The sequence below is a fragment of the Ochotona princeps genome, chromosome X (genome assembly GCF_030435755.1).
Source record: "Ochotona princeps isolate mOchPri1 chromosome X, mOchPri1.hap1, whole genome shotgun sequence".
Lineage (NCBI taxonomy): Eukaryota > Metazoa > Chordata > Mammalia > Lagomorpha > Ochotonidae > Ochotona > Ochotona princeps.
The window spans coordinates 9,964,135-9,985,152 of NC_080865.1; the positions used below are offsets into that span (position 1 = coordinate 9,964,135).

The window sequence follows — 21,018 nt, forward strand, 5'->3', positions numbered from 1 at the left end:
TTGATGCCCCACACCTCAGATCTACTGAATCAAAAGCTCTGGGAATAGGACTAAAAAGTTTAACAAGCCCTCTAGGTAATTATGATGCATCCTAAAATTTGAGAATCACTGTTCCACAGGGAATGTTACATACTACAGTAAGATTCTTAATGATGCCTTCTAAAAACCCAGCAAATTACAAAGAAAATGTGGCACATATACACAATGAACTCAGCCTAGAATGGATAAAATCTTGTCATTTATAACAACATGGATGAAACTGGGAATCATTACTTCAGTGAAAAAAGTCAAACACCGAAAGGCAATTATATGATTTCACTTTCATGTGAAGTCTAAAAATGCTGTTCTCACAGGAGTTAATGATGGTTACCAGAGGCAGGGAGGAAGAAAAGGGGCGAAGCTTAGCAATGGGTACTGGCTTACACAGCTAGCTAGGAATAAGAACCATGACCACAGACAGTTTAGATACTGCATATTTATCCCCATCAGAAACCATCACATGATATTTTTACCACAAAGAAATGCTCAATGTTTGAAGAGACATTTACCTTGATTGGACATTATACAATGCACATCCATATCAAAACATCACACAGTACCCCATAAACATGTATATTTTTTATACATCTACTGAATCTTTAAAAAATAAAAAGTAGAAAACTATACACTCTATTTACCAAAAGCAATTAGTTCAGGATTTCACTAAGAAATTAATATAGATAATTTAATAGTCTTTCTTAGTGTTCAATTAAAAGTTGCATGTGGCAAAGAAATGTGGCAAACAGAAGAGATTTAGCAAAAAATTCCTATCTTATCACTTAAAATGACAAATATTCTAAACTTTCAGAATATAAGGATATTAAGGCTTTATATGTATTAGGTACTGTGTTTCTATTTGAGAACAAACTTTTTTAGTTCTTACAATTGTTACTAAACTACTGCTCCACTCTTGCTATCCATTTTATATATATGGTTTACTATCAGATAGACACCATTTTAAAGGAGCACACTGAAATTTTCCACTTAGCCTGAATAATTAAAATCATTTCCATCAGTAAATCTTTGATACTGATTGACTTACCAACAAGATCAAAGTAAACATGTTAGTTACTCTCAATAATAACCAGGGCAGTTACAGGTATATAAAAGAAAAAGGTCATGAAAAAATGAAATAAAAGTATGGGTTTAGGGCCTGGCGCAATAGCCTAGTGGCTGGGTCCTTGCCTTGCATGTGCTGGGATCCTATTTGGGTGCTGGTTTGTGTCCCAGTTGCTCTACTTCCCTTCCAGCCCGCTGCTCGTGACCTGGGAAAGCAGTGGAGGAGGGCTTAAGCCTTGGGACCCTGCATCTGTGTGGGAGACACAGAAGAGGCTCCTGCCATCTGACTTCGGATCGGCTGTGGAGCTTTCCTTCAAGCAGTATAAAACAGCTTCTCTGTGAATGGAATAGCTTGGGCTTGGGTTTCTAGAAGTGATTTCACAAGAAATTCTGGAGCATGAGTAGGTCTTGAGTATCTGCAGCTAGGGGCATGTTTACCTCTGTCTTTTAAGAACTTGACACAGTAGAGAACAGATGAACAATGAGATCTAAAAAAGCAGTGATTCCTCAGTTCAATCAAATATTGAACATTTTATTTTGTGTCAGTCATTGTGTAAAGCACCAAAAACACAGAGACCAGTAAGAAAAAATGGCTTCCAAAACCAGTCACTACTCTTGAAGAACGGAACTTACTGCTTACTCTGGCAGAAAAGGCTTTCTCTCCTCTGTTAAAAGCAAAGTATTCTCTCTTATTTCAACTTTCTTTTTAAGTCTGCAAATGAAGGCTGTGTGCCTGCAGTCAACCCAATTATTCCAGTATTCCTTTTTCATTTGCGATTACACATTTTTATAAGCTCTATGTTTTAGTTCACTATTTACAGACACTATCACAATAATGCCCCTATTCTACTGAATCAAGTTCTCATCTGTGTTAATTAATCAGAGCTCTGTTTCTCTTTGAAGACTAATAAACACTATTGATAACTGAGTCATACTTGGAAATCTTGGTCTCTAAAACTGTATCATAATTCCAGACTGGACTTTAGTTTCATCCTATAAATGGGCAAATAATTATGCTCATAAGTAAATGAATCTTAATTCAACTATTGCCCTATTGCAATGTGATATAATCTGCCACTGATCTCAGAGAACTGGTAAACATATTGTGTAACTCTGGTATTACAAATGTATTACTGGGGCCCAGCAGAGTAGCCTAGTGGCTGAAGTCCTTGCCTTGCATACCCGGGATCCCATATGGGTTCCAGTTTGTCTCCCGGCTCCACTTCCCATCCAGCTCCCTGCTTGTGGCCTGGGAAAGCAGTAGAGGATGGCCCAAAGCCTTGGGATCCTGCACCTGCATGGGAGACCTGGAAGAAGCTTCCGGCTCCTGGCTCCTGGCTTTGGATCAGTCCAGTCAGCCCTGGCCATTGCAGCCATTTGTGGAGTCAATCAGCAGATGGAACACTTTCTGTTTTTCCTTTACTCTGTAAATCTGACTTTCCAATAAAAATAAAATAAATCTGACTTTCCAATAAAAATAAAATAAATCTTTAAAAAAAGTATTACTGGTCTATAACCAGTACACACACAAAACTGAAACATCCAGTTTCCAAATCAAAGATGCAAGTATGCAAATACCTGAGGGAAGGTTGTGGAAAATTGTCCGGATTGGCTGGTACCTGGACTCCTTTTTCCCATTCTTCTTTCCATGTATCCGTAAAGAGGTAATAGCTGTCTGGATTAATGTGATGAGAATCTGGAATTTTCATGGCACTGATAAGGTCCTTTCGGAATATCTGGGAAAATAGTGCACGCAGTTTGAGAAGGCCATCACTACTGAATAATATCATTAAAATTTTTGTTTGAAATGCAGAGAAATGAGACAGAGAGGGGTAGAAAGACACAGAGATAGATCTCCCATCCACTGGTTTACTCTTCAAAGGCCCACGACAGCCAGGGCTCGGTCGGGCTGAAGTCAGGAGCGAGGAACTCAATCTGTGTCCTATACGTGTAGCAGGGATTTAACTATTTAAGTCATCATCTGTGTGTATCATCAGGAAGCTGGAATAGAGAGTAGATGGAGGACCTGAAACCAGGAATTCCTGAAATGGAATGCAGAAATCCTGCTGTGTTAAACATCTGCTCCCTAAAACCAATTTGAAAAGATCATCCCCTTGGGCTGCACAGTGGCATAGCAAGCTAACCCTCTGCCTACAGAGCTGGCATCCTCATATGACTCCTGGCTGTTCCACTTCAATCCACATCCCTGCTTATGACCTGGAAAGCTGGAGAGGAAGGCTCAAGTCCTTGGGACCCTGCAGCTGTATGGGAGACCCCAAAGAACGTTTCAGCTTTAGATTTGCTTAACTCCAGCTGCTGGTTGTTGCCACATGGGGAGTGAACCAGCAGAAGGAAGATCTGTTTCTCCTCTCTATGCAATCCTGCCTTTCAAATCGAAAGCCCATTCCTATCCATTCTGCTTCAAATAAGAGAAACACCTTTAACTTTCTTTTTAGATTTTTTTTAAATTTTGATGATCTTTACATACTTGATTAGGGTTCAAAGGGCCAAGGGCTACAGGAAAGTGGGTAAGACCATTGCTTCCGCATTCTCTTCTTTCCTTCCTGCATCTGGGGGAAGGGGAGAGACAAAGGGAGAAGCCACACCCACCCTCCCTACCATCCTAGGGAACCCGACGTGGGGCATATTCCGAGGGCACTGCTCAAGTGGTTCCAATATTTCAACTGGTATGAATTGCTGCCGATCACACCATTCCACATCTTTAACTTTCTAAATGGATAGACCAACTTCTATTTGTAAAGGTTTGAAGTATCGACAGGAAAGCTAGATTATTCTAGATTTTACTAAAGCATAAAGGAATCCTTCCTGAAAAATTTTTTTTGGCTTCTTGAATGTAAATTATCAATAACGGTTACTCTAAAGCAGTTAGGCAGTTTGTGTAAAGCGACCAATTCTCTTTATAGAAGACTTATTTTCAATTCAGAATTAGAGACAGGGAGAGACAGACCTTCCATCCACTGGTTCATTTCAATGTAACTGTAATTAATTACATCTCCTTTAGTATCCTCTAATCTATGACAATCTGTCTTCGTCTTTCATGACCTTGACACTTTCGAAGAGTGCTTGCCATGTTATTTTGTATTATTTGCCTTCAATTTAGGCTTGTCTGATGTTTGTTTTCTTATGACAGGATTAAGATGACTTGCTTTTTGATAAGAATAAAACAGAGATGCTGTTGTATCTGTCATTCCGTTAACATCACAGATGCACGATGCTAATTACTGGTTATATTAAACTCAGTCACTTGGCTCAGGCAATGTCTTGCTGTGAGATTATTAAATATTTGGAGACTACAAAAATATCCTGTTTTCCTCAGGTTGTCATGGACTAATTTTAATATGCATTGGTGGCTATCTTGGCTGCACAATTATTACTGTGGTGTTCTAATGGTGTTTCTGTTTCCTTCATTCCTTCCACGTTCATTAGTGGAAATATTTCTATAATAAAGATCCATCACTTATCTCCAATTTATTTATTTATTTTTATTTCTATCATAATATCACGGATATCTACTTTTATTCTCTTAGTAATTCAATATTACTATCATTTTCTTGTTTAAACTATTCTACTTTTGGCTATAGGGAATGCTTCCAGATTGATGACTTCTCTTGACATGTTCCATCTCTTTTGAAAAATTTCTTAATTTCTAATGCTGCAACATACCCTAAGCATGTTTATATATCCTTAATGCATTATAAAAGTTATTCACTTTTATATGATTTCATATTCTACTACTTGAGCTATTTTACTGTTTTAATTTTACCGCTGATTTTCTGCAGCTCTCTAGATATCCTATTGTATGATTTGTAACAGAATTTTATAACCTCTTCATGTAGTCGTATTTCGAATGGAGTTCTTCTATTTTTTTTTTAAGATTTATTTTTTTATTTTTATTACAAAGTCAGATATACTGAGAGGAGGAGAGATAGAGAGAAAGTGGAGCTGCTGGGATTAGAACCAGCGGCCATATGGGATCAAGGCAAGAACCTTAGCCACTAGGCCACGCTGCCAAGCCCGAGTTCTTCTATTTTTAATTGTATTGGTTAATATCTCTACATCTGTTCATGATACTTTTCTGTAGATAAGTTCCTTACTCATTTTCTCTGGAAACTGATTTAAGCTTTCTACGTTTAACCAAAGGAGGTTATCTATGAGATCTACATAGTCGGTTTCACTTTGAATACATGTGTGGGAACATATATATAATACATGATGAATCCATAAGAATCAATCTTATTATGAGAAAAATTGTTTTGTGAACTTTAAACATGCTGGCAAAATAACAGAAACTTTTGTTTCTTGTTATACATGTATAGAAAAGAGGAAAAAGCACAATATTTAAAATTCTATAAGAACAATGTTAGAAACATTAAGAATGAAAGTGTTGTATTTCTTCGAAGAGAATTTTATTAAGGGGTAAGGGATAAGGAGCAGGTACTATGGTTAAGCAAGTTAAGCTCCCATTTGGAATCAAGACATCCCATATTGGAATGCTGATGTGAGTCCTGATTCCTCTGCTTCCCATCTAGCTTCCTGCCAACGCATCTGCAAGGTTGGGACTTACTTGGGTTCTTGTATTCCATGTGGCAGATTTGGATGTAGTTCCTGCCTTTTGGTTCTGCCTAAACCAGCCCTGGTTTTTATGGCATTTCAGAAATGAACCAGAGGATAGAATATTCTCCCTCTCTTGCCGTTAAAAAAAAAAAAAAAAAAACTTTAAAAATAATAGTTTCTTGGTGTATATAAAAAAAGAGTAGGATGAACAATGTTTGCTTTCTTTTCACCATTAACTTATCATATAGCATGAGGATCTAAGATGTAATGTTTTCATCATTATTAGTTAAAAAATTAAAATTTCAATTTGTTTTCTGTTTCATCAGAGTAGTTTAACAGGTTTAAAAATTTGCATGTTGGAGGACTTATTTCTATTATTAATTTCTTTATTTTAATGCATTGTAGTAAAAGTGCCATTTATGCCTACCAAATGGAAATTATTGATGTTTTCTTTTGGACTTAATAAATACTTGATCATATTTTGTGTATCTACCAGATGTATTCAAGACGGTGTATCATCTACTGCATTTAAAATCAATGTGTAGTTCTGTAGTTTAGGGGATATATAATGGAAGTGTAGTGGGGACTGATATATTCAGATATGGAGACAAAGTGCTGTATGTCTCTGCATACAGGCCAAAGGTGCGCTCCCAGGGAAAGAATCGATAATATCCTAACAGTAAGGTGATGGACTGTCTGACAATGTCCATGCCTGCACTGTCGGGAAACACTTCAATAGCAGCATGATGGACTTGTGACTGTTCATGAAGCACATCCATTGTAGGACTAGAGGGGAAATCAATGGGGTGATGACCTTAGGGAAAGGCATGGGCAACCCCAGAACCAATGGAACTGTATCATAAAACAAAATAAAACAAAATCTCTCATAAAAAGTAAAATAAAATCAATGTGTAGAGTTTGCTAGATATTCATCAGAATTACCGTACTGTTTGTTATTTAGATCTTTTATTTCCTCACTTGTTCTTCTGTTTACTTAACATGTGTGATACTAAATCTATGATCACTACATATTCTTGCTCCTACAGTTTTTGTCTCATACAGATGGGTGGTATGTTATTCACTATATACGCATTGGAAAGTATCATATCATTGTGGAGAATGATATTGTGTAGCATTAAAAGTTCCCCACTTTGTTTTTTGGGCTTCAATTCTACATTCATTCATATTAAGATCACTATTCCTAATATTTTTCCTTTCATTTTCCTGATATACCTTTATCTAGTTCTTTATTTCTACCCTTTCTAGCCAGGTATTTTTGGCATATAACATATGGTTGTTTCTTTTGCGAACCAAAATGAAAATATTTTTCCTTAAGAGGTGCTGTATTCCTATGTATTGACTATTACTGTTTGCTCTCATATTTTATAATTATTCATATTATATTTGCTATGCTTATTTTTCTACCAGATGTATGTTCTTTATTTTTTTTTTTTGACAGGCAAACATACCCACAGAGACAGAGAGTGCTCCCATCTGCTGGGTTACTCCCCCAAATGCCTGAAATGGCAGTGTGTGTGTGTACAGGCGTGTGTGCATACAAAGACAAACCAGGAGCAGAGAATAGTTATTTGTATAACAGAAGTACAATTATTTCAGCCATCACTGATGCCTCCCAAGGTTCACATTAGCAGGTAGCTAAAAGAGGACCCAGAACTGGTAACCAAACCCAGGTACTCCAATGTGAGACAGAAGCATCCCAAGTAGCATCTCAACCACTAGACCAACTGCCTGCCATATAATTTTTTTAATTAAAAACTTACTGATACAGTTCCATAGGCATTGGGATTCGCCCCTTTCCCTCAACCCTCACTGATTTCCCCTATATTATTACAGTAGTATAGTCCTTCAGCAATGGTCAAAAGTCTTACATTCTGATATTCAGTGTATCATAGCATTGCAGGTATTGATAATCACAGATAGTCTAGTACCCTGGACTTACTTATATTTAAATCTCTTACAATTTTCATTTGTTTAATTTTCTTTTTCAATTTTTCACTATCATGCTTATCCGTTTTTATTGCCATTAGTGAACTCTTCAAGAGTGAGTAACCAAGAGATTTTTAGGTGAGAGCTCAAATCTTACCACTGGAAGGGAGCTCCAGAAGTGTGGAAAGCAATAAAGGAATATATTTTCATATGAAGTTATACATAGATTGGTGCGCCATATAATCAGATGGTGCCATTTAAGTGAATAAGAGTTTAATCTATCTGCTACCTTTCAGGGACGATTCTGGAAATGCCTGTTAGTTTCACTTATGACTGGAACAAAGTAGAGAAGAAAATCCATTTTAAATATGCTGGTGGCCAGGTAACAACAAAATGACCTTCTTACCGAGAACCCTGGATAATTAAAGTTAATTGGGTGTTACACAGGGAGAAAGCTAAGTCTATGGGAAACAAAGACTGGCGGTTTATTACATAATACTTTGTATTAGTGAGTAAGAGGGATTGTAGACACTCATTTAACATGTTTTACATGGTGCTGAGTGTTCTGGGTAACTTGTGGGAGACACTGAATCACCACTTTGCTGAACAATTCATTTCTCTAAGTTACTAGAGTGCCTTTAATGAGCCAGTGGTTAAGTAGTGGTGACAATTTATAACTGTGCTAAAACACTGTCCTTGGGGAAAGGCAGTTCTGTAGGAAATCCTACTTGAGATCTGGAAAGAATACTAGAGCCAAGTACTTGTCAACATCCTAAAATAGGTTAGAAGTAATTCTCTTTACCAAATAAATTAACTAATTGCAATACCATGCTTTCAGCTTAATAATGTTGTGCCACATAATCACACAGCATAAGCTATGTCTCTTAAGAAAAGATTTATTCTTATTTGAAAGTTAGAATTACAGAGAAGGAGAGACACACATACATAGACAAAGATCTTCCATCTGCTGGTTCTCTCCCCAAAGGCTACAATGGAGCTGAGCTGATCTAACACTGGGATCCTGGAACTTCTTCCTGGTCTCCCATGTGGGTATAAGGGCCCAAGGACTTGAGCCATCCTCCACCGCTTTCCCATGCCATAAACAGGGAGCAGGAGGGGAAGTGGACCAGTTAGGACATGAACTGGTACTCATATGGGATGCTGGCACAGCAGGTGGCGAATTACCCTACTACATTAGCACATCGGCCCTGACATAAGCCATGACTTTATTCTTGATATAGTTTTTTTTTTTATTAAAATATGTTCCAGTATCCTGAAATCACAGCAAAGTTGGTTCAACGGTGTCCCTCCCATCAAAAAATTCCACATCCTGGTTCTCAGAACCTGTGAGCGTTACCTTACTTGGAAAAAGAGTGTTTGCAGGGATTCTGAGATAACATTCTGGAATATTTAGGTGGGTCCCAAATTCAGTGATTAGTTTCTATACAGGGCAAGGATAAAGGGAGATTTGAGATGGAAGATCAGTAGGCAGTGTTTGATCAAAAAAAAACAATGAATTTTGACAGTTACCCAAAGTTGGGAATTGGCAAAAAATAGAAATCTCTAAAACATAGAAAGGAGGCACAGACTAGTTGATTTTTATTTTTTTTTTAATTTATGGCCTCCAGAAGTACAAGAGAATAAACTCCATCTGTTTTAAGGAACCCAGGTTATTGCTATTTGTTATGGAAGATCTAGGAAGCTAATAACATATTTCTCCAGCAGGAGAGTAATTTAAAAACTCTAGACAAAGACTACAAAAGGAGAGAACAATGAAATCTGTCCCTGTCCAAGGTTTTAAGAATACCCAACCTCCAGGGAACAGGTACTCTACGAAGTATAAGAAACCTTGAATTATAGAACACCAATCAACTCACACTTATTTTTCTTAAGCAAGTGAAAGATAAATCCAATGACTATAATTTTTTCTTTCCCTTTAGAGAAAAGGTAAAAGCATACTTATATGACAAACTCAATTTGAATTTTACAAGCTAGTCAGATTGAACGGCATCAGATTTCAGTTTTCTAGAGAAGCATTTCAACTATAGGCGGAGGACGAGGGCCTGCTGTATCTGGTGGTATAAGTCAAGTTTTCAAGCATGAGGTAGAATATAAAATGTTGAAGAAGAGATAGGAAGGTAAGTTCAGCATTTAGGCAGCTATTTGCAACACAACATAAAATGTACTCACCAAGCTAGTCTCATGAACCTGTTTCAGATAAGAAAAGGCATTTATTAAGTTTTTTAAACTGAATGTTAGCAAAATAACTACAACATATCTTTGTTAATGTGACTTTATACATATACAGTAGCATACACACATACTTTTGTATATAAATTTTTTTCATGAAGAAACAATATAAGGGTAATGCAGAATCTTTTAAAGCAATCTGCAGCGGGGGAAGAAAGCAGGGAGAAGAGTCTTAGCCTGTTTTCTGCTGCTATAACAGAATACCTGAGTTTAGGTGTTTCATAAAGAACAGATATTTGGTTTATGGCTCTGGAAGCTGGGAAGTCTAAGTGTATGGTAGCAAATCTGGCAAGGGCATTTGTGCTGAGTCATCCCATAATAGATGGGAAAGACAGCATTAGAGTATGAAAGGGTCAAGCTCACCTTTAATAACAAATCTACTCCAATGCTAACTATCTCACTTCTCCAGTATTGAACACCTCTTATTAGGTCCTAACCCCAAACAACATCACATTGGGGATTGAGTTTCTAATATATAAACTTTGGGTGACAGTCAAACTTAACAGGGAAGGAGACAAAAGCTATGTCCCTATGAGTGTATTTGATGTTTCAATTAGGCAATTGTTTCACATAGTTAAAAATTTTTAGAGCAATAAATACGGTTTCTGGGACAGACTACCTAGATTGTTCTACTGGTTTCACTAATTTAGCAGCTTTGGGCAAGTTATGAAAATTCTGTATCTTAGTTTACTCATTTGTAAAGTAGGAATAATAATAACACTGATCTCACAGGTGGTAAGGATTAAGTGGAGTGGTCTGGGCCTCAAAATAATTGCTAAATAAGTGCTAGATGTCATTATTTTATTACTATCATCCTGGTCTCAGTTTTTCTTCTAAAAACAGAAAGAAGCATAAAGCTTAGATTTTCTTTCTAGTCCATAAAGCAAGTGCTGATAAAAGAGATGTGAGTTCATAGCTCAACCAAAACATGTGTGGCTTAGCTCTCAGACACAAAGTTTCCAAGCAAGAGCCCCATCAAGAAAGTTAACCAGGGCTGGCATTGTGGCATAATAGGTTGTCTCTGCCTGTGGTGCCTGCATCCCATATGGATGCTGGTCCTACTCCCAGCTGCTCCACTTCTGGTGCAGCTCCCTGCTCATGGCCCAAGTGCTTGGGCCCTTCATCTATGTGGGAGACCTAGAAGAAGCTCCTGGCTTTGGACTGGCCCACCTTCAGCCACTGGTGGAGTGGGCCAGTGGATGGAAAAACCTCCTTCTTTCTGTATGTCTCTCCTCCTTTCTGTAACTATGCCTTTCAAAGATACATAAATAAAACTAAAAAAAAGCTAATCAAAATTCCACAGTCTACAAGGCAATGCAGAAATTTCACAAAATAGAACACAGCCATTTGTTGTTAAATGGATCATGAATGAGGGATTTAGATGTTGACATTGACTTTTAATGGATAATGAAGTTGCAAAGTTTCACAAATTCTTAATTGTGTGCCTATTTTACATGCACTGGTAGTTTCCCCAAAAGTTCCTCAAACAAAAAGGCTTTGTACTTATCAGATAACTGTTCATTTGTGGTCAAAGGGGAATTCACAGGCTAACATACAGTCTAGAAGCTATGCCAAGTCCAATACTGCATATGCATCTGGCCTCTCAGTTGCTTGTAAAACAAAGGAGGCCTCACTATGAATTCAACTGGAACACTGGTGCTTAACCTGCCAGAGGCACAAAATGAAAATGTTCTTCACAAATACCTCTGATTGTTACTACTCTTATTAACATCTCTCAGTGGGCAATTTCTTCAAGAACAGTTAGTCTAAACATTTGTGTACATTACTCAGAGGAAAAGTAAAAACATTTACTTCCTATATGACACAAAAGGCAACAGTGTCTGGTCAGTATCAATGAAACAGAGAAACTGAACAATTCTGATTCAGATTCACTTACAGCTGAATCTATACCTAACTGACCACAAACTGATATATCATCTTCACACTGTAAAAGAACCACAAAAATGCTAACTATATTTAATCAAAGGAATTTAGCTGTAATTATACACTTTGAAGACAACAAAAAATTCCCAGATTATCTAGAAACATAAACTATTTAAAAAGGAGAAAAACCTAGCAAAGAACACCATGCCTAAAATCCTTAAAGCTTAGTCTTATATGGTAACAAAGACCCCCAGTACTGTTTCAGAATACATTCCACAATGTTTTTTCCAATATGGAAAACTATATTCAAATTGTAATTTTATAAATTTAAAATAATTGTTTCCCTTTTAGGCCAATTTTATTTTTCATTTACTTTTATAATGAATATAAATCAAATTGATTTTATGCATTCTGTAGGTTCAGTTCCAAGAAGACAACCACACTTTCCTTACTCACTTGCTCCCACCCAATCTCCGTTTCTCCTTTCTTTACCCTGTCCTCATCGGTTTTTGCAAAGACATAATTTTTATCCACTCTATATTTACACGCTTAATTCACCACAGATCATAACTTTGAACACATAAAAAGTAGTAAGAACACAATTCTACAGGAGTATAAACAGGAGCTAAAACTGACAATGCTATCCCAACGTGGCCATTTCATTCCTGCAATTATTTTTGTATTAACTGCTACATATCAGATAAAATACATATTTGTATTTTTGTGACTGGTTTATTAAGCATAATGGTTCCACGCTGCATCCATTTTGTTGTAAAAGACAGGACTGCATTCTTTTTATGGCTGAGTATGTTTTCATATTGTGTATTTATCACATTTTCGTTACCCAGTCATTAGTTGATGGACATCACAGTTAATTCCGTATCTTAGCTATTGTGAATTGAACTGCAACATGGGGGCATAGACAGCTCTTTAATATGCTGATTTCACTTCATTTGGGTAAATTCCCAGGAGTGGGATGGCTGGGTCATATGGCAGATCTGCTTCTTACAAACCATAAATGGTACTTTTGGTGGCTCAATGCTGAGCCACCAAAATAGAACATCAATTACAACAAAACAAAGTGCTTTTGGTTGCTTAATAAGTTATTCACCTTATCTTGTACCAAAGAGATGTTTGCATCCTGCTAATGAAGGAGAGAGAGCAATCACAGCTAATATAAAGATCTGGGCAGTTCTGACACAAAGAAGACATTTGAGGTTTGCCAAGTTACTCTAACTTCCTTCAGTGTTGCTCCTGTGCAGTAAGTGTGCACTTGGCAACTGAGTGCATTTTATCTATTCTATGTCAGAAACCAAAACCTCAAGCTTATCAGAAATACAGGGAAAATAAAATGAACAAGCTATACTTGGGCATTGGCAACAAAATCTGAAATGTCTTCATGCATTGTTTAAGGCACTGAAAAATGATGAATCTGCTTTAAAAAACAGCCTTTCCGCTCCTCAAATGGTTAAACAGAACTAGTGTAAGAACAATTCCACTCTCCTACATGTATGATCAAGACAATGGAAAACCTATGTCCACATAAAAACCTGAACATGAATTTTTATAGCAGAATTATCAATAATATCTTAAAAAGGAAATGATCCATGTCTATTAATCGACAAATAGATAAGTAACATGTGATACGTTTATATAACACAATATAATTCAGCCATAAAAAGAAATGAGATACAGAGACAACGTTATGATGCAGATGAACCTAGAAAACTTTATGCAAAGTTAAAGAAGTCACAGGGACTGGCACTATGGCACAGCAGGTACCTGAGGTTCCAATATTCCATACAGGCACTGGTTCAAGTCCCAGCTGCTCCATTTTGAATCCAGCTCCCTGCTTATGGTCTGGGAAAGCAGCAGAGGATGACTCAAGGACTTGAGCCCCTGCAACTATACAGGAGACCTGGAGGAAGCTCCTAGTTCCTGGCTCTGGATAGGCTCAGCTCTGGTCATTGTAGTCATGTGGGGAGTAAACCATCTAATGGAAGATCCATTTATATTTCCTCTTCTCTCTTTGTTAAAAAAGTCTACTTTTCAAATAGAAATATTAAAAACCTTTCAGAAATAAAGAAGCTGGAGATAAAGGTCACATTTGATTCCATTAATATGAAATATCCAAAACAGGTAGATTCATAGTGATGGAAAGAAAGTAGATTAATGGATGTCAGGCAATGAGGTTAGGAAGAGTGAGGAATATACTGTTAAATGGTACAGGGTTTCTTTCTAGGGTGATAAAAATATTCTAAATTTAGACTGTGATGATGCTTGCACAACTCTGAATATACTAAAACTCACTGAATTATACACTTAAATTGGATTGTGTGCTACAAGAATTGTATTTCAAAGATGTCAAAATGTTTTTAAAGGTTACTGTGGTGTTAGTGGACACCACCTTAAAGGTCCTTCTTCCTCAATGAAGAGTACAGTTAGAGCCTGTGCTGTCATCCGTGCCCATCAGTAACATGCCTCTGACCACCACTACATTTCCCACTATCAGTGGATTTCTGCCTTCTGCTAAGTAGTCACGGGACTCCTCTGCTTCCCACAGGGGTAATAAGATGAGTAGCCTGGGAATCCTGGAATTAGTGGTAAAGAGTCAGCACTCCTTTTCTCCACTGGCCCAGTTAAAGTGCAAGTCTGCCAAAACAGAAGATTTTAAATAAGACTCCGTGTTTTGTAACATAATATAAAAGAATTCCAGGATACACTAGAACATCTTTCACCATACTAAGACCCGGAAATGAGAAGAAAAAAGATAATGGGTACAAACATCAAGATGATACAGATGCTAGAATTATCCAACAAGGATTTCAAAGCTACTATAATAAAAATGTTTCAATGAGAAATTATAAGCAATTCTAAATATTAATTTTCACTTATTTGAAAGGCAGGAGGAGAGGTAGGGAGAAAGGGGAAGTGAGGGTGGGGGAGAGGGTGAGAGCAAGAGAAATATTCCATCCATTTGTTTACTCCCCAAATGCCTGCAACAGCCAGAAATGTGTCAGGCTGAAGTCAGCAGGCCACAGTTCAATCCAAGTCTCCCAACCCAAGTCATCTGCTGCATCCCAGACAGTGTATCAGCAAGAAGCTGGATCACAAATAGAGCATCCAACACTTGATAGAGGTATTCAGATGTTGTGGCCATCAGAAGCAGTATCTTAACTGCTATGTGCCCCACACTTTTTAAAAGAAAAAAAAAAAACAGAAAGTCTCAGCAAAAAAAAGAGTAAGGAAAGAATAACAAAATGGATATTTTAGAATATGATATTACAACAATACAAAAAGTAAACTTTTGGGTTAGGTTCAATTAAAGAATGTAATCAACAAAATAAAGAATCAGTGAACAAGAAAAATCAACTACTCAAAAACAGACAGAAGGTACACCGGGTGAGGGGGAGGCCATAATACTTGAGAGTGGGAAAATAGTGAGCAATCCAGCATTTATGTAATTTAAGTCACATAAAAGAAAGCGCAGCTGAAAAAAAATTTGAAGACATGACTAAATATGTCCCAAATTTGGAAGAACACATTAACTGCATATTCAAAAAGCTGGACATGCCCTAAAGCAGATAAACCAAAAGAAACCCATGCCCATGGGATGAGTCGAGTGGTTAAAACACTGGGTGAGATGCCTGTTTCCCATATTAGATACATTGGCTTGACAGCTAGCTCTGTTCTTGACATCAGCTTCCTGCCTATGTGCACCCTGGGAAACGGCAGTGATAGCTTAAGTAACTGGGTTTCCTGCTACTCATATGGTAGGACCAGGATTGAGTTCTTGTCTCTAGGCTTTGGTTCCCAGTCCAGGGCCTACCTAGATTGGTTTATGCTTTGTGTATATGCTGAAACATTTCACTATATCTCATAAAAATCTGTAAGTAATGTGTAAGTATTATAGGTTAACAAAAATTTTAAAAGTGAATTTAACGAAAAAATATCTTCAAACACAACGAAGAACTGGAACATCAGGAATATGGTAAATAGATTATCCTTTGCTGGCTAATATACTTGATTGTTGGAACAAATATAATATATCTAGTGTGGTTCTTAATGAAGGCAGATAACATATTTAAGACAATCATCAAGTTGATATAAATTAAATGGCTGTAAAATTTTTACACTTCATTGAAGGTGGTAAAATGAAAGATCAAGAGACTGACAAGTAATATACATATAATATACCGAGAGTAGGCAATAAATATTCACACAAAAATACACAGAAAATTGCTTTTGACAAATCATGGAATTCCAATAATTGTTTATATAACCCGGAGGAAGACAGAAGAAAAAAAAAAAGCAGAGGAATTAGAAGCAACACCAAGAAAGCAAATAGAAAATGAGCAATAAAATAGCAGATGTAAGCCGAAATATATCAAAAGTTATACATATATTAATCAGAAGACATTGATAGAGTGCATTTTAAAAATGACCCAATTCTAAAAAAAGACCCATTTCTATCTCATTTATGAAAAACTTACATAATATATATGTATACATACATATAAAAGTATATGGATAAAAAGTCATGAAATCGTTAATTGAAACAAATCCAGAGACAATATTAAAAGGAGTCAAGACAGGAGTCGGAACTGGAACAATAGGAAGATAGACAGGACCAAGGATCCCTCCAGCAGTAGAAAATGTTTATAACGTAGGTGGAAAACAAGCTTGAGCTAGGAAGTGATAATGAAGGAGACATAAAGAATTTTGTTGATTAGTTGCAAGAAAAGCAGGCTCTGGATTCAAGGCCACATACAAGACCAGGTAGTTGGAGCTGCTGTGATCAGTCTTGGGAGTACGGTGAAAATAAACAGCTCTCCTGACAGGACCCAAAACAGTTTTTAATTTGTTCTGAAAGAAATGTTTGATATTTTACATATAAAAATCCTCAGAAGAAAGCAATGGAACAATCTCTCCCCTCCTGGCTATGTCACAGGAATTAAAAAAAAAAATCTTTCTATAATTTATAAACTTTCTTTTTCTTCTAAAGCTGCCTTCTCGTGTGTTTATCTGCTTTCAGAAGTGCATGTTCCCAGAGTTCATCTCTTATGTTATAATTCTAAATGGTGTAGACTCTGGAGCAAATAAAGTTATCTAAGAGAAAGATGGATGTTATGACAGATGGGTTGACTCATGAAGAAGACATGATAATCCCAAATATATAGAGAGAGCATCAAAATACGTAGATTAAATGTGACAGAACTGGGAGGAGAAATAGATAAATCCACAATTACAACTGCAGACTTCTACAGGGCTCTCTGAATTTCTACGCAGAAATTCATTGAGAATACAGAAGAATACAATCAGCCAATAGGACCCAACAACAGCAGAATACGTACTCTTTTCAAGTGCTCATGGAATATTCACCAAGATAAATCATATCCTAGGCCAAGAAGCAAAACTTAATGAATGGAAAAGAGTTAAAACTCTTATAAACTATGTTCTCTGCCAAAAATGGACTCAAACTAGAAGCAAGTACCAGAAAGATGGCAGGAAAATTTCCAAATACTTGGGAATGAAACAATATATTTCTAAATAGTCTATAACTGAAGGGAGTATTAGGGAAAATAAAAAGACACTAGATTGAAACAAAACAAAAAATAAATATACCAAAATCAATGTAGTTAATTAAAACAAAATTCAAACAATTATAGCACTAAAATTATCAAGGAACTCTGATTTGGGGGTACAGGCATCTTAATCAGTAGGCTAAGCACTCACTGAGTTCCCTATTTCTTAACTGCTGAAGTTTTAGCAAATGTATACTAAGCAACTACTGTATCATACACAACGTTTCCAATGTATACACTGGTTAATAAGACAGGATTCAAGTGAACCAGAGTTTGGATTTCAGCTTCATTCTTATTTGTATGACTCTGGGCAAGTAACTTTTCTAAGGCTTAGAATTGTCACTTGCAGAAAGAACAGTACCTACTTTATAATGCTATTGACAGATGAAACAGGAGTATATTATTTTCCCAATGTGCCTAATCATAAAAATCACCTGAGCCACTTTTTTAAAACACTAGATCCCAGGGGCTTTCCTTGAAAACACTAATTCACCAGTGTCACAGGGTGGGGCGTGTCCAGAATCAGTATCTTTAATAAGCACACAAAGAGTCTCAATTGTTTAATTTGGGAAACAAGCAGATTATGTAATATAAACAAAGTTCTTGGTACAGCTACCTCCTTTAGTAAATGGTGACTATGAAAAGTAGGTATGATAATGTCCAAGTTTCGGTGACAAAACTTTGATTTCAGAGAGATGAAACAAACCGACAAAGAAGAGAATCAAGCTCCTTAAGGGAAAGGCTAGTTTTGTCCTAGAATATCCCCAGGTTCTTCCTTTTATAACAGAATGTGAACTATAAGTGAGAAATTTTTCTCCTAGCAGCCCATGTTCCCTCCTTTGCAACAAAGACTGCCATTTCCCCTGACCTAGCAGCAACGTCAAGATTCAGTGTTCTTGAATCACTTTATGTCCTAGGACTGGCTGTGCCCTTAAGGTAGCAAGGTTTCCTTCTGACCATTCTATAGTCAAAATCTTCTATGGAGAGATAAGAAATTTCTTCCACTCTTCTTTATGTGCCTCATAGTCCCAAAGTTTTTCCTGTGTAACAGACACATAGAAGGGGACTTCAAAAAGTTCATGGAAACGGGATTGATAGATTTATTTTTGTGCATAAAATATTTATCTGAAAGGCAGAGTCACAGAGGGAGATAAAGAGGAAGAAGGAGAGAGAGAAATACATACTCTATTTTTGTTCACATTCTGCTTCATCCCTCAATGTCTGCAACAGTCAGGTTTAGGCCAAGCTGAAGCCAAGAGCCACAAACTCAACCCAGGTCTCTCAAATGGGTAGCAGAGGAAATTAACTAGACTATCTTTTGTGTGTTCCCAGTAGCATCAGCAGGGTTTTGGGTCATCAGGACTTGAATTGGCACTCTAATACGGGAAGCTGACATTGAAAGTGTTGGCTTAACCCACTGTGCCACAACACTAATTCTCCACAATACATTTTTTAATGAATTCTTCTGAAGACTCTCTGTACCATGAATTCAAATTTTGTTTACTTAAATCTATCCCATTTTCTATAAACTTCCTGAAGTACCCTCACATAAATATGCTCACATATTCTACTGTGCCCAGAAAAATCTGGCATAACGAGAAAATTAAGTCACCTCTGAGAAAAGGAGAAAGGCTCTCTGGTGGATATTGTACTACATGGCCCTCAATTGGTTACTCCTTTTCTGTAAGGGAAGGTGACTTCCTTTTTTTTCTAAAGATTTATTTATTTTTATTACAAAGTCAGAAATACAGAGAGGAGGAGAGATAGAGAGGAAGATCTTTTGTCTGCTGATCCACTCCCCAAGTAGCCACAACGGCTGGAGTTGCGCAGATCAGGAGCCAGGAGCTTCTTGCAGGTCTCCCATGCGGGTGAAGGGTCCCAAGGCTTTGGGCCGTCCTCGACTGCTTTCCCAGGCCACAAGCAGGGAGCTGGATGGGAAGCAGAGCCGCTGGGATACGAACCGGTACCCATATGGGATCCTGGTGCGTGCAAGGTGAGGACTTTTGCCGCTAGGCTACTGCACTGGGACCAAGGTGACTTCCTTTTAACTGACAGAACTTGGCAAACATAATAGGATGTCACCTCCACACCTATCCTACATAAGACTCCATCTAAGCAGAGTGAAGGGAAAGACTCCTTACTGGCACTGAAAAAGTGAGCTACAATGTTATGAGAGGACCTATGGAGACAGTCATATGGCAAGGAACTGTAAGCTTCAGGAACTGAGAGTATTTCTCTGCTAAAACACCACAGATGCAAGGTTCTCCAGTTTAAGGATGATTTCTGCCAATAACTTCAAGAAGTGAATTCTTCTCTACTCAAGCTTTCAAATGAGAATGTACTCTAGTTACATGCAGTGACTGCAGACCTGAAAGACCCTGAACAGAGAATCTTGTCATGCAGTGCCCAGACTCCTGAACCACAAGAACTGAGATAATAAATGTATGCTGCCTTACTCATTTTGTGATAATCTGTAATGTAGCAGCAGGTAACTAATATATTTTTCTTTACAGTCAGGGAAGCCTATTTGTGATAGAACTGAAGATACATAAGGTCAGTTTTTTGTCATTTAATTACCACAGAGGAAAAGTCTACAGGATCCATTATACCATGACCAAGTCCAATCATGGCACTTTGCAGCTCATGGGCAGAAGATGACAAGCCTCACAAACAGGGACCCATTCTTCCTGGGTCATCAGGATAAGGCTCTAAAAGATGTTACCATTATCACTCCCAGTCCAGATCTCTACCCTGGCCCTTTTACAATCTCTTCATCTATCCCTTCCTATAGTATCACCCACCTGTCAGCATACCTCTTTCTAGTTAAAGGCCAGAAGATCTCTGGATTGCTCCCAATTTCTCAATTCTGACTGCCTATAACTGCCTGGCTAAGAGAGGGTGATTCTAAAGCCAAACAAGAAGCTTCATCACGAAAATGAAATTACAATGTGAATGTAATTGTTTTCCTAAAGGGGAAAGAAAATGGAATCTTCATCAAGAAACGAGTTCATCAGAGCAGAAGCCTATCCATTCACACATACTTTACTTTTCATGTATTTAAATTCTGAGTGTTGTACATAAGTAGGCAAGAGACAGCCATACAACCTTTTTTTTAATCTAAAAGCTGAACATCTGATCTCACCTCAGCAGGTTTCTTTTGCTGCTTTGGACTTTTTAACTTGCCCCTATACATTGAGCTGGAAGTAGAAGGACCTGCAAAAAGATAATTAGAAAAAATACTGAGATGTTTTACTCCCTCACATAACTAAGCATCATGTAATAATATTAAAGATAATAATGAAGAAGACCACAAAGATTTCATACTATTGAAGAAAAGTTAAAATATTTCCAAGATAATCCCATAATGGAGTTCAGTAACATTTATAGGTAGCCTCTCAGAGTACAGAATCATCAACAATGATAAGGCTGGAAAGATTTAATTTGATGCACCTATATCTTACAGTATTTTGGAATAACACAATTCATGTTATTAAAAAAAACTTATCTACAAAGGAAAAGGTTATCTACAAAGACAAATGCAAAACCTGAAGTTGTAGAATAAGTAATCTATGCATGTTTTAGAACTTTTATAAAGGCTGTAAGTAATATGCTGTCAATTTTACAAATTATGATTGATCCATTTTCAAATATTTAGTACCTGAACTACAATTAGAACCCG

At 37.1% G+C, this 21,018-nt stretch overlaps 1 protein-coding gene across 4 annotated transcripts in view; it reads right to left on the bottom strand.

The window, feature by feature from the left end:
- Window positions 1-21,018, bottom strand: part of JADE3 (jade family PHD finger 3) — a 131,810-nt gene that overhangs the window by 43,745 nt on the left and 67,047 nt on the right. For 3 of the 4 annotated variants that reach the window (XM_058659218.1, XM_058659219.1, XM_058659221.1), the window contains exons 3-5: window positions 20,482-20,552; window positions 9,811-9,828; window positions 2,677-2,834 (exon numbers count right to left, since the gene is read on the bottom strand). In XM_058659218.1, the coding sequence (XP_058515201.1) occupies window positions 2,677-2,834; window positions 9,811-9,828; window positions 20,482-20,552 (247 nt within the window). The remainder of the gene's footprint in view (window positions 1-2,676; window positions 2,835-9,810; window positions 9,829-20,481; window positions 20,553-21,018) is intronic. The other variant, XM_058659220.1, reaches the window with a different exon arrangement.